The sequence below is a fragment of the Platichthys flesus genome, chromosome 8 (genome assembly GCF_949316205.1).
Source record: "Platichthys flesus chromosome 8, fPlaFle2.1, whole genome shotgun sequence".
Lineage (NCBI taxonomy): Eukaryota > Metazoa > Chordata > Actinopteri > Pleuronectiformes > Pleuronectidae > Platichthys > Platichthys flesus.
In genome coordinates this window covers 18,652,633-18,666,619 of record NC_084952.1, presented here as the reverse complement: position 1 = coordinate 18,666,619, position 13,987 = coordinate 18,652,633, and the positions used below count along the sequence as shown (strand labels likewise).

Below are 13,987 nucleotides of genomic sequence, written 5' to 3'. Positions count from 1 at the left end.
CTCTGCTGCTCTGTCGCCCTCCCACACACACTTTTTCAAAATAAGATACTGACAGCTACAATGGGCATTATCTTGCAAAACTGCTCTGTTATGTCAGGTTTATGCTCTAATCTTTTACCTCCAAATTTTGAGGACCAGTAAGTCATCTGGGTCGACAAGCTGGATGGTGGCCCAGTAGTTTGGCCCGTAAGACAGAAATTTAGCAGCTTTCCTGTCCTCAAATGTGATCTACAAAAAACACTTTTGACAGAATGAATTTCCATAGTAGCTTTAGACTTATTATAAACTGATAAGCTTATAAGCTGATATAACCCCTTGTTCTGTACTGTCAATGACAAAGGAAAGAGGCACAGACGTAGATAAGTTAGAGGTCATTTATTGTTCTCTCTGGACTGGTCCAGAGCAAGGCGAATGATATGCAGTAAAAAAGGCCTTTGTCAGCCCAACAGTCATAGTGAAGCATCAATCCACAGGCACTAGGAGTGGAGAATGAGTTTACCAGAGTGTTTGTGTAAATGCACGATTCTATCTTGTGTGAAACCAGATTCTTCTGCATGGGGTGTGGAGTCATCTGTATAAGCGCGTGTGGGAACTGATGTATACGAGATAAGTCACTTTCGTTCTGTAACTGCTTCCTGCATTTGCTCCTCTGATGCAGAGGGCTCAGTTTGTTCCGTTGTCGAACCGTCTTCTTTCATGGTGACAAGCGGGACTTCTTCCTTTGCTACAGCTGCCGGGAAGTTTTCATGGTTGGCTAATGCGTCTGCCGACTCTGCAGCAAGCTGGGATCCTCTCTCCATACTTGTGTTCCACTCCTGGTCTGAAGGCTGAGGTAGACTGGCCATGAGTTCCTAAACAAATAAGCAACAACAGAAAGTTAGAAACCTGTTGAGACTCACTTGAAGCTGATGTCCAAGTAAAAGTTACTGCTGTGTAAACACAGAATGTGATTGTACCTGCTGTCTCTCCAGGTCATTATTTCTCACAGCGCTGAGGAGGCTCTTTGTGAAGCCAGCAAGCTCAAGGTATTTCTGTTTTTGGTTCTGTAGCTCGTGCTCTAAGAACTGCACCTCCTCGTGCTGCAAGAGAAGGATTCAAAGAGGCAAAAAATAATGAAATGCTTGAGATGATGACATTTAACATAGCTTTTCATTCACAATTACCATTCTTGGCACTTCTGAGACCAGTAGACAGTCTAATGGATTTTAAATAGAGGCTCTAAGTTAATTTGTGTGTGCTCTTACCTTGAATTCCAGCAGGTTCTGCATTTGCTCGAGGTCGGAAGCTATTAATTGGACATCATCGTCTTCTTCTTCTGCTGCTGCTTCCTCATCATCAGGTACTTCAATCTTCTATCAAAAAACAGGCTGGTTTAAATAAATGTGACTTCATACAAAGAAACGTAGTTACTTTACAACAGTGCAGTACAAAATTATGGTACATTAGCTCATACTAACCATGTAACAAATATGGTGATGTGAATAATGTATCTTTCATCAAATAATCTTGGAAGAACAACAAATAACTGCACTTAACCCTACAGAGAGGCTGCATTACCCTTCCTGTGTGTAATCTGTGCAACTACAGTCTTTTTGTCCACAGTTAGGATGCTTGAAAGAAGTTAGGTAGCATTTGATCTGGTGCACCGCAGCAGTTTTCTTTATCACTAATATAGAAGCCCCTACAATTATACATATTAAATCAGTAATTATGATATTACTGTTTTCAAGTACCACATTATTGGCCGTTAAAGCAGCGACGGACATCTGATCTGTTCCATCATCTTCATCTCTGTGGTGTGAGTCGATGGTTCCATCTAGAAGAAATAATGCTACATTAATACTAAGATACACAAGAGATTATTTGTGTGTGTGTCTAGTGTCTTTGTTCTTACCTTCAGAGAGGCAGATAGATCCCTCATCATTCAAGTCATCTCCGAGATCATGCGTTCTTAGCCGCTCCTCATCAGGGCTGAGGGCCAGTGGAGACTCGTTACCTGGGGATGAGGTTGTAAATACAGCAGGGCCCCCTTTATGTGGCGGAATTTCAATCCCCATCAGACGGTATTTCCTCCGTCTGTTACTGATCCATGTCTGCAAATTAGAAAACACAAAAAGGACAAAATGGGTGTCAGTCATGGACTGAAGTACTCTTAAGGTCATTGATTTCAATATATTTTTAAAAATAAGGTACTTAATGTGATGAATGTGAAAGTAATCCAGGAGAATTGCTTGAAAATTTATCTTGTTTCCATATCAACAATGAGTTCCTGTTATACAGTAAATTGACTGCAATAAACCTAATCGAAATTAGCATTAAGTCCTTGCTTAAGTAGCTTTGAAGATAATCCTCACAGTGTACACTGTATATCATTGCAGGCAGATATTTTTCTTGGTTGCATTAAATATTCTAGTACGTGAGATGGCAGTGGGTCATGTGTGTGTGTCAGGACTGAGAGACTATATTTAGTTCATCAGCATTCCTTCTGTGGCCCTGATATAACTGCGTGACTTTTACACAACTTTGTGCAAGTGAGTTAGAAAACTTCTGTGACCTAGAAAAGTTGCTCTATCGTGTTTTCTTTTGTCACAGAAAGGTCAGACAAGTCAAATAGTCTTGTTTTCACTAAAATGTCTTATACAAGTCGCTAGACCACGTGACTAAGGCTCAAAGGTTTCTCAGTCAACAAAACATCTCTCTAGTTTCGATGACACTTTAGAGATTGCGTGCCAGGAGGCAGCAAGTGCTTCTCTACTTTACATTTAACACTGTTAATTAAGTTATTAAGTCTTTTTCAACCTTGCAAAGGTGGATACCTTGACTATTTCAGTGTCTACATTGAGTTGGTTTGCTGCAGCAGTGATCTTTTCCCTGCAGACTGAGCCCAGGCTGGTCATTCCTCGGTCCCAATAGCGCTTCAGCTGGATGAGATCCCCATCACTAAACTGGGTCCGATCCTGCAGCTGAAACACACACACCTCTGTTTGACTACATGACATGCACATGCTCCTTAATGCAGCCTCAACATGTATCACATCTCTGAGCACAGCTTTATGACCTACCAAAAAGACGATTATGAATAAAGTACGTTTAAGGCTTTTCCCCACTACATTAGATGCACAAATTATTCTGTCACAACTGCCAAAATACGCACTTACTGTTCTTTTTCTTGAGTTGCTGATTACCCAGGGGGCAGCAGACACACTGAATGAAGTCTGCACACAGAGACAGGCACTTTCATGTTACGTTTTTCAATTCACTTGGAAAGCGACAGTAGCACTTGAACCTCACGTACCTGTGAACTGGATTCCCCTTTAAATGAGGTCTGTGCTGTGACGGAATAGCTGCCCTGAGGAGTTGTGTTACTGTGAAGCAGTGTGGGCCTGGAGCTATCCTTAGGAGGGGTGAGGTCTTCTAACACCACTGTCACCTCAGCCCTGATTGGGCTGCCTAACGTGTGCTCCCTGTGGATGTGTGTCTGAGCGGCCATGTTTGCCAATTCCTCCTCCCTTTGCCACTCATCTGCTTCATCTCCAGTCTCCATGGCGATGGAGAAGTTATGACAGGAGTCAAGAGGGGGAGGCACACACCCATGACTCTCCTGAACTCTCTCAGTATACGCTGGTCCGGATCTTAGTCGGTCCCCCTCGCCTTTTTCTGACAAAGTGTAGACCTGCTTAATACGAGGTGTCTTTTCAGGGGGAGAACCAGAGTTTTTGACTGGGATGGAAACCAGTGTCTTCTGTGGTGCAGGGGGTTGAGGCTGGGGGTTGGAGTGAGGTCTGGGCTGAGGCTGAGCTTGGGATTGCGAGGAAGAAGACCAGGGGCGTGTTTGTGCTGTATCATACTGGTTACTCCAGATGTAAGGTACTACTCCTGCACTCACCCCTGCTTCCCCGGCAGTTGAAGTTCCCTTCCTGAAGGTAGTGTAGACTAATGGCCCTGAAGCAGTCTTGAGGGATGGGAGATTCTGAGAGAGGGACAATAGCTTGGATTGGAGGGGTGAGGAGGCAGAGCTGTTCCTGCTCTGCAGGAACTGGTTGATCAGAGTTGAGGATGTGTGCACAGAAAGCTCAGGGTCTGCCTGACCCGGGGGGGCTGTGGGTCTTGGTCGGGGTCGTGGGACGGAGTTCACAGAGTAAATACCAGTCAGTAGGACGTCATTGTTGTTGTTGTTGTTGTTGCTGCCGCTGCTGAGAGGCGAGGAAGAGGAGGGAGAGGAAGATGCTGACGAGAAAGTAGGAAAGGACGACGATGGAGGAAGAAGGTGCATACGATTCTGGATGTTCCTTGCTACAGCCATCTCAGCAGGAAGCAGCGCCCCTGCTGCCATGCTATGATTGGACAGAGCACCTCCGGCTAGTGTGTGATTGGAGAGTAGCCCCCCAGCGAGTCCATGACTGGATAAGGAATACGACATGCCTCCATTCTGGTCTACCTTGGAGGCAATCTTACGTCTTTTGTTGCCAACCCATGTCTGCAGGGAGAAGAGCAATCATCTCAGTAACATCACTTTAAAAACACTATAGAAATCACCACTGGGACAAATTCTGCAAAGTCAGAAAAACGTATGCCTCTGGACTAGAAGAACCCACTGATGCATGACCTTAATTTCTTGCCACAGTAATATACAGGCATCCCTTATTAAGAAAAAAAATCAGGGTTGCAACACAAATCATTCTGAACGGTGCTCCCCCGTCTAACACATTAACACAACACACAAGCACATTTTATGGGCCTACCCGAACCACGCTGAAGTCCAGTTTGGACTCCTGAGCACATTGGAGTATTAGCTGGAAGCAAGCCTTGCTCTGATTGGTCATCCCACCGTCATAGTAACGCTCCAGGATCCTCACCTGTTCAGGCGTGAACACTGACCGCAGGTTCATCTGAGAGACGAACACATAGATAAAGAACAAATAAAACGTACAGCTCCCTTTCAGAACAGCGTCATGAAGCTTAGAATTTCATGACGCTTGTACAATTTACTTTTGTCAGTGAATGCACTATATTATGATGGGTTGCGTAATCAGTTTAATTCCCCAAAATATAAATAGATTCAGGAAATACACCCACTAGTATATAACTCGATCAACTAAAATGTCACACACTCAAGATTACAACTTTTTAAATACATAGCAAAAGTAAAATCTTGTGAAACTGAAGTCAAAATAAATTACAACTGCAGCAACAGTGTATGTTTCTGTAATGATTTGGTTAGAACATAGGAGCCGTTTTTTTCTCTTATACTGAAATGCAATGTGTGATAAATGCTACTCACAGTCTGGGACAGGCGTCCCTGTGGCCACACTTCCATTGTGCTACTGGAGGGGAATGGGGCAGCCATGCCGGTCACAGCAGAACCTCCATGTTTCTAGGTTGGCACGCGTTTGATTGCAGTCATCCTGTCTCAGTGTACCTGGCACACTTCTGAGTAGTATGGCTGGGGAGGAAGCAGAGCAAGACAACCCTAAGTTACAAATAAATGACAACAAATCCATTAAACGAGGCCGCCACATTATGAGAACACGATCAGTTTCATCTTGTTATAGAGAATCAGCCAACACATATCTAATAATAGGGAACAAAAACTGAACACACTGTCAGTCAAAGTATAATAGGCAGTGACAAAGCTGCAGTGTACAAATAAATAACATCAATCAAGCTAATATGCTGTGCCTAGATAAACATGGCTTCATTGATTTATAGTACTATAGTAATACAACAGTATCATTGTCATTGATCGCAATATAAAAAATGTCATTCTCTGTCCATGAAGAGTTTAAAACCACAACCATTCACTGATATTTATTTAAAATCTTGATATAATTGAATAGCCCACTTCAGCACTATTATCAGCTGATAACATTTATATGAATGTTATAACACCATCAACACACGGATTATTTTCATCATCAACAATGTCTCGAAATTGTAATGACATGATATTAATAAGATAATTAGTTATTTATAACTTATTTATTTATAACACAATCTTGTTTAAATAGCCTTTCAAAATAAAGGGCTTGTTAACAATCTATTGTGAGGCTCGGCTTTAACCAATCTTAAAAGCACTAAACAAAGAGACATATGTAGTTACAGTGTTATGTATACGTTTCGTTGCAAACCTGTATTGTGATAGTAGACAGAGGGGAAGCAGGATAAAATAAAGCGCAACAACCAGTTAAAGTAATGAGGACTAACATTGAGCTAATAAAAACACAGTAGTTTCGAACAGAGAGACACACAGGGGAAGGTTGAGTGGCCAGTGTGAGCAGCAGCAGCAGCAGCAGCAGTAGCTTTATTTTGGCAAGCTGTCTGCGCATGGCCACAGTCAATAACATTACGGAGAATTAGCCAACACACACAGTGGGTCCGTCGGGTTAGCCAACAGCCCGGTGACTCACAAAACACAACCAGCACACAGGAAGCACATGCCACAACTTTACGGCTCACGGCCAGACAGTAAACAAACCGGGGACGCGCCGCATCACCACAATGGCCACACGCGCACAGACACACAGCTCACGTTAGCTTACAGGCCCGAGCGGCCATATCTGAGCCGAGCCAGCGTTAGCCTCCATTAGCATAGCTCTCCCCCTGGATAGCCGAAGCTAAACTTTTCCCTCAAATCCATGATTTCTCGACCCCGCCGCGGTCGCTCTCGCTGACCCGGGCTTTCCAGCGCAGGCGAGCGCGACACGACCCGCGAGGACCCGGAGCCCGAAGGGGAATCACGTCCCGGCGCTTACCATTTGTGATGTCAAAAATCAGACGGCACGTTCGAATTCAGCAGATTTCTCCACCGGTCCCCTTTGCGAGACAATGAAATCAGAACGGCCGATCATCAATTCTAATCATGATTGTGACGTGTGCCCAGACAGGAGCCAATTGGAGCTCGAGATCACGGTTGTGCCATTCGGAAAGGGCTGTAAACTGAGCAGCGTGGTCCCGCCCACCATTGACTTTGTTCAGCAGGGCTGCTGGAGGAGGAGGAGGAGGTCACTGTTTCCTGTGGCCGCCTGGATCTGTGTGCATTCTCTGTGCTGCTGCTAGTGTTGCAAGCAGGAGTCGTTTACATGGACTATTTCCCTCCACCCAACCTACATGGATCACTGTTTCAACACAGCAGGGGGTGGTGGTTAGACTCGAGCTATTTCAAGCACTTGAATGATTGTTAGACTTTGACAGGAAAAAGTTGCACATGAATGATTTTCTATTGCTAAGGGAAGAAGTTTAGTAAATGTTTAAATACACTCATACATTAATGTACGTGTTGTAAAACTGGTATTACTGCATTGATATAGTTATTAAAATAGTCTTAAATAAGTTTGATTGAGGAATATTTCCATATTAATAATATTTCTAAACATCTCTTCTATACTGATCTTGAGGTAAATACGATTACCTCTGGTACGCCCTTATTAAAGCCTGATACATTATTGCAATGCTCTAAGATTAAGATTAAGATTAAGATATGTTTATTTATACCAAACACATGCACAGACATGCACAACACACTCATGCAATGGTAGGTAAATTTAACCTCTGCATTTAACCCATCTGTGTGCAGGACACACAGAGCAGTGAGCGACCATGTACGGCGCTCGGGGAGCAGATGTTGGGGGAGTAAGGTGCCTTGCTCAGTGGCACTAGACAGGGTAGGGAGACTCTTGGATTTTTGGACAGATCAATCCAGGTTCGTCTTTTGTTGTCTCTCCGTGGAGTCGAACCCGAGACGAACCAGAGACCTTCTCTGCCCATAGTCAAGTTTCTGCTACTAGACCACCACCTCTTCTTTAAACCAGAAAGTCTGACCCTATGCAAATAGTGTTACCACATCCTCAGACTACCATATTCACTAGTATGACCAATCAAGTTATTATAACTTTGTAGTTACATGTGATGATGATGATGATCACCTCTTTTATCCTGGCCGGAGTTTACATCCAACCGCAAGCTGATGTGCGCGAGGCTCAACGTCAACTCGCCGAACAGATACTAGGAGTGGAGAGAAGGAGAGAGAACACGCATTCCCCTGTTATTGTTCTTGTGGACTTTAATAAGGGGAACTTTCTCCCTAAATACAAACAGTTAATCAAATGCCCGACCAGGGGGAGAATACTCTGGACCACTGCTACAGTACCATCAGCAAGGCTTATCATGCAGTTTCCCGCGCTGCTCTTGGTCTATCCGACCACACTCTTATTCACCTGATCCCGGCTTACAGACAGAAACTCAAGCTTTCTAAACCTGCGGTGCTGAGATCTAACAACTGGAGCAGGAGAGAAGCTGTGGAGGAGCTGCGTGAATGCCTGGACAGCACAGACTGTGACATTTTTAGACCTGCTTCCAACAGCCTGGACGAATACACCCTTCCCACCCGGGTCACAAACTCTTTGAGGTTCTTCCCTCGGGCAGGAGTCTGCGGTCCATCAGGACCAAAACCTCCCGGCACAAGACCAGCTTCTTCCCGGCTGCAGTTGGCCTTATCAACAAGGCCCGGGACCCCCACCTGACTCAGACTTTTATTCCGCCCCCACACCTCAAGGATGTGTTAAATGAACACATTATATCATACTATATTATACTGCATTACATTGCATATTGTCATCTGACACTGTTCACTGTTTTTCATTTTGCATTTCACTTTTCACTTTTTACTTCACTTTTTATATCTTTTATCTTTTGTATATTTTTATTTAGAAATGTTTATTTCAAAATAAATGTTACTTTGTATAAATATTGGAAAAAAGTGAATAAATAAGAAGTAAACAGTGAGTAAATATATACTGGTTTTATATTTTTTTATTGCTTTTTCCTATGCATGTTGTATTTATTGCGTTTTTATGTTTCTATGTTCATGTTCAATTTATGCACCAACAACCAGAGCAAATTCCTTGTAGGTGTAAACCTACTTTGCAATAAAATACTTCTGATTCTGTGACGTCATACATCAGCTTTTGTGAGGACAGACAACAAGCCCTGGTTCACAGCAAAGCTCAAACAGCCTCGTTTGGAGAAAGAGGTGGCCTTCAAGAGTGGGGGCATGGATAGTTTCGATTGGCTAAATACTCGTTTGGCAAGGAGATTAAGGAGGACAAACAACAGTATTCCAAGAAGCTGGAACAACAATTTGCAGCCAACGATGGACCAGTTTGTAACCCTACACCACATTCCCAACCCCTCTCCACAGCTATCACACCTCTTCTCCCCCCCACACACACACACACGAAATGGCCCCAGACAGCCCCCTCCCCCCGATCACACCTCTGTCCATTCAGAAGAGAGATGTCAACAAACTACTGAAGAGACTGAACCCCCGGAATGCAGCTGGACCAGACGCTGTCTCCCCCTCCACACCAAGGTACTGTGCGGACCAGCTGTCTCCAGTGCTCAAGGACATCTTCAACACCTCACTGGCTGAATGCCTGGTACCAGCCTGCCTGAAACCTCTACCATCATCCCCGTACCCAAAAAGCAGAGGATCACAGGCCTTAATGACAACAGTCCAGTCGCCCTGACCTCTGTAGTAATGAAGACCTTTGAGCGCCTTGCTGACCCACTTAAGGCCATAACCAACCACCTCCTCGACCCACTGCAGTTTGCCTACAGAGCCAACATGTCTGTAGACGACGCAGTCAACATGGGACTCCAGTTCATCCTCCAGCACCTTCAAACTCTCGCGCCACCTGAACAGTTTTTTCCCTATATGGCAGTGGGGCTCACAAACAAGCCCCTTGTGTCACACTGACTCTGCAACCCCCCCCCCCCGCACTTAAATTATATTATATATTATTGGCACTATCCAGAAACCAATCACTGCGCCTTAGCATCACATGTGCTCATAACTTATTCTGCTTTCTGTATATATTGTTGTTTTAGGTCTGATGTTGTTTTATGTACAATGCACCAACCACACCAAGGTGATTTCCTGTATGTGTAAATATACTTAGCTAATAGAATAATTCTGATTCTGATGATGATGACTTGTTATTCAGACTCAGGGTCCATACAAATATACAGCACAAATACCATGCATGCAAAATCTTCCCTTATATTTTATCAGACATTACTTGGGATGGAAAATATTATAAAAAGGAAAAATTAAATGATGCAATATATTTGTTTGACCGGAGTAACTGTGCCATTGAGCCTCCATATTTGTCTGTACGGTAAAGGTATGTGTGTGTGTGTGTGTGTGTCTGTGTTTGTTAGGGGTTGGGGTGGGGGGGGATCTGCTTTAATCCATGACGTCACCTGTGTCCCAGGTGCACAGCAGGGGGCGCTGTTCCTCAGCTGAGCAACGTGCACGCCATAGGAGCGCCTGACAACTGATGCTGATTTTCTCATCCGTGTATATGAACCTTGTCTTGTGTGGTATGTAGCACAACCTGTACACGTGCAGACGTGTCACTATACAGGCAGCAGACTACCAAACCTTTTAATTAGTGGAAATAATAAAAACATATAACATGCATGCTGTAGTGTGTTCGTGCTGCAATTTATCTATAGTCTTTAAAATTCCTTACAACTCTCTTTCTGTACGTATGTGCATGTGCGAGGGAGACATGGAGGGCGAGAGAGAGAGAGGGAGAGAGAGATCCTCCCTATACGGTGTGCGTTGCACCATTCCCTGGTCTGTATTATGAGTGGTGGCCCTTGTGATGCTGCAGCGAGGCGGGCGGGAGGAAGAAGAGGAGAGGGGAGGGGTCGCTCCATCCCCTCGCGCCCACCGAATCCACTTCTCACAGAGCGCGAGCTGCTGGCGGGAAGGCACGAGAGAGAGAGAGCGAGAGAGAGAGAGAGACGAGGGAGGGAAGAGAGAGCGTGTGCTGTGTGCGCGCGTGTCTCCGTGTGTGCGCGTGGATTGCACCACCACATCCCGTTCACCGTTTCTGCAGGCGGCCATGCTCTGATGGACAGAATAAAACTGACGAGCTTCTCTGTCCCTACAGATGTGTTCACCGCCGTGTCATTCCAGATGTGACTGACAGGTCGTTGTATGTCGCCCGCATTGAGTACTGCGCCGTTCACCTCGGAGAGACTGTGACACCATGGCTTTGGTTATGGAACCTATAAGTAAATGGACACCAAAGCAAGTTCTGGACTGGATGAAAGGTAATATTCGGATCGCTTCCTTTGCAGCAGGCTGATGGTGTTAATGCATGCTTGTGGTTGAAGTGGGGAGGAGGAGGAGGGTGGCGTTGATGAGGATGGCGAGGGCCACAAACTGTGGTGCATGTGTGCGCTGCTCTATCCTGCAGGCTGATGCGTGACTGTGTAAGTGGCCACTGTGAGGACTGATTCAAGCCACAGTAAAACGTGGGGTTAATACGTTGGTGCCGGTGCAGTGAAATGGATGTCCTCCCCACTAAGAAGCAGGGAGTGGAGGCTCAGCATTCTGTCATCTCGCCTGCTTGAGAGCGCACCCCTCGTATAGCCAAGCCTATAGGTTACTGCCGCCGCCGCCGCTGCTGCTTCTGCTGACTCCATCACCACCACCACCATCATCATCATCATCACCATCATCAGCAGAACACCTCTCATCAATGAAGCCGGGGAGATATGTCATATGCTCTGCCACTCACTGGCACATGCTGAAAAGTGCGTACCACAACTCGCTGCGTGTGTGAGCGCACGCCTGTGCTCGTGCGTGTATGATTAATGTAGCTAACTGCATGTACACCCCCCCATCCCTCCCCTTCTCTCAACACCCCCAACCTCAAATCCCCCAATTCAGGCCGTACAGTCAGTTTCAGCACCGTGGACAGCGCAGTGCCTCCTGCCATATAAGGGAAAAAGCACGGATTAAACACATACACACACACACACACACACACACACACACACACACACGTACACACACACGCTTTTTCCTCTGTTGCTCGTGTTCCTGGCAAGAGATAGGCTGCATCCCCTCAAACAGACAGTCTGAATGAGTAATCACTAATCATGCGCCTGAATAAGTGGTGTGTGTGTGTGTGTGTGTGTGTGTGTGTGAGCGCAGTGTCAGGAGCTGTTCTCACACACTGGTCAGCAGCTTTACGGAGGTGCGAGAGAAACTGTGGTGGGCCTGTTGGCAGACAATGGAAATGGAGAGACAGGGTGTCCGCAATCCCTTTACATAGGAGAATGACTTAATCACTGTGCTTGTGTGACGACTCAAAGCAGGGGTGATCATTTTTCCTGCTTAATTCTACTAATTCCAGTTCGTAAAACTCAACATTGCTGCAGTTCCCTTTTCATTATGGCAGAGGCACTGATGTCTGAGATTAGAAGTCAAGGTGGTTGATGGGCCCTCAGGGGACACGGCGAGGGTGAGTATTTGGGATGCGTTGAGTTAAGTGTTTACGACGGTGTTCCTGGTTTTATAATTGCTCTTCTCAAGCAGCCAGTGGAGTCAGAGCTCCGTCCTCTGATCCGCGGAGTGTTCATTTGGAAAGCTCTGCGCCTGCACCTTTCTTTTAGAGAGGCTGAGTTCAAATTTGATTGGAGGTGAGATTACTTACAGGCCAAATGTGGTTAGCGTTTTGCAACATGGTGAATGCAATAAAAATATCGATTTTGGTTCAGTTTTTCAAATCCCACTCGATTTAATTGCTATATTTGTGCACACGGGATATCTAAAAGTGAGATAGCAAGGGTGATAGCATGACCCATTACAAAAACTGGATTTTTTAAAGCATGCTCTAATTTTAAGTATAGTTAAATTATGAGCCAATCAGTCCCCCCACTACTATGTGCTAGAATAAAATCCTGCATGTGGAAGTTATGTGCACTGCATCCAAGGTAAATCAATAATTTCCCCCGCAGGCCCCAGGGATGTAATATTAGGCTTGAGCTATAAGAAATGGTGTATCTGAACTGCTGATTACAAATATTGTAATAAAGACATGCTGGTTTTTAGCTGCTATCAGGAAAAATACTATTTCAAATTACCAGAATAGGAATTTTATATTTTAAAGTAACAAAACTGAGTTGTCAGTGAAGTGATCTTGATTCAGACCTGCATGGGGAAATTGAATGATAATGTTTCATGTGGCATTGTACAAGTTTGAGTAAACATCCTTTAGGTTTATTGTCAGTTAGGCAAAGACTTAGAAAAAAGTAGACACAGGACACTTGGTTGGTGCAACTATTAATGTTGTTGCTGTTACACCTTTGGTCTCCTCTGTTCTTTGAGAAGCCTCTTGTGGCCTCTTTCAGATGAAGAGACGGGCCTCAGAGACTCACCAGCGTCTCCCAGTGTAGTCCCTGTTCTTCTGAAGCTCCCTGCTTTTTCTTGTGGGGCTCCATACAGAGGTCCTCAGTGGCAGGCTTTTGCTCAGATGTAATTTTCTTTAGGACTGAAGCAAAAGGCGAAAAGGCCATCATTAATCTGTACGGTAACACAGGCTTCCCTTTGGCCTCTCCTTCTGGAAAGTCTCTATCTCTCTCACACTGAGCTGAACTGAGCCATTTGTAAGAAGCAGTAACACCCAGCCCATCTTCTGTAATTGTACTTAAGAGGTGGCTCTTGCTTACCACAACAGAGACTAGTAGTTTGAATGTAAACATATATACAAGACATGGGTGCAGGGAGCCAACATTTATCCTCACCAACCTTTTTTAACAAATCAATATGTAATTTTTGCAATCTTTCACAATAAAAATAGAATAGTTGTACCCCTTTATAATTACAACATCTTTATCCAACTTGTGTGTACTAGTTTCATTTCATTATGGGGGGCATTCAATGTCCCTTCTCGACATCCCCAGTAGAGAGATGACAGGAAACAGGGAAGATAGAAATATAACAAAGGTCCCCAGTCAGACACATACTGAGGACTCCACAGTCAGTCGTTGGCGCCCTGACCCCCAAGCCACGGGGGCATCCCTCATGTGTGTGTACCAGTTTCAAAACGTACAAAATATAGATATCATTTCCTAACTTTAGAGCAAAACATATATATATAGACAATAAATGTTTTGACATGAAATACCT

At 44.7% G+C, this 13,987-nt stretch overlaps 2 protein-coding genes across 5 annotated transcripts in view; one reads left to right on the top strand and one right to left on the bottom strand.

Annotated features, from left to right (window-relative positions):
- Nucleotides 1-360: 360 nt before the first annotated feature.
- hdx (highly divergent homeobox) lies at nt 361-6,958 on the bottom strand. Of its 4 annotated transcripts, none has more exons than XM_062393882.1 (11): nt 6,753-6,958; nt 5,282-5,443; nt 4,743-4,889; nt 3,296-4,477; nt 3,159-3,215; nt 2,817-2,963; nt 1,895-2,093; nt 1,734-1,816; nt 1,245-1,349; nt 957-1,079; nt 361-851 (listed from the first exon to the last, which is right to left on the bottom strand). In XM_062393882.1, the coding sequence occupies exons 2-11, from the start codon at nt 5,345-5,347 to the stop codon at nt 612-614; spliced, it is 2,349 nt and encodes a 782-aa protein (XP_062249866.1). In that variant the 5' UTR covers nt 5,348-5,443; nt 6,753-6,958; the 3' UTR covers nt 361-611. The 4 variants fall into 4 exon arrangements, with proteins under 4 accessions (XP_062249866.1, XP_062249863.1, XP_062249865.1 ...); XM_062393879.1 differs by having other exon boundaries at nt 1,245-1,352; nt 6,753-6,954; XM_062393881.1 differs by lacking the exon at nt 6,753-6,958 and adding an exon at nt 6,129-6,742 and having other exon boundaries at nt 1,245-1,352.
- Nucleotides 6,959-10,792: 3,834 nt separating this feature from the next.
- The window catches only part of si:ch211-26b3.4 (connector enhancer of kinase suppressor of ras 2), a 55,016-nt gene continuing 51,821 nt past the window's right edge, over nt 10,793-13,987 (top strand). The window contains exon 1 of the mRNA XM_062394504.1: nt 10,793-11,121. Within this exon, the coding sequence (XP_062250488.1) occupies nt 11,058-11,121 (64 nt within the window). The 5' untranslated portion in view covers nt 10,793-11,057. The remainder of the gene's footprint in view (nt 11,122-13,987) is intronic.

What these genes read in the sequence shown, in the direction of transcription:
- hdx (XM_062393879.1), bottom strand. Translation starts at nt 5,347, where the DNA reads ATGGCTGCCCCATTCCCCTCCAGTAGCACAATGGAAGTGTGGCCACAG. An exon ending in GCAACTCAAGAAAAAGAACA is followed by an intron (nt 2,964 to 3,158) that starts GTAAGTGCGTAT and finishes TGTGTGTTTCAG; the next exon opens with CTGCAGGATCGGACCCAGTT. An exon ending in AGAACCTGCTGGAATTCAAG is followed by an intron (nt 1,080 to 1,244) that starts GTAAGAGCACAC and finishes CTTCTCTTGCAG; the next exon opens with CACGAGGAGGTGCAGTTCTT.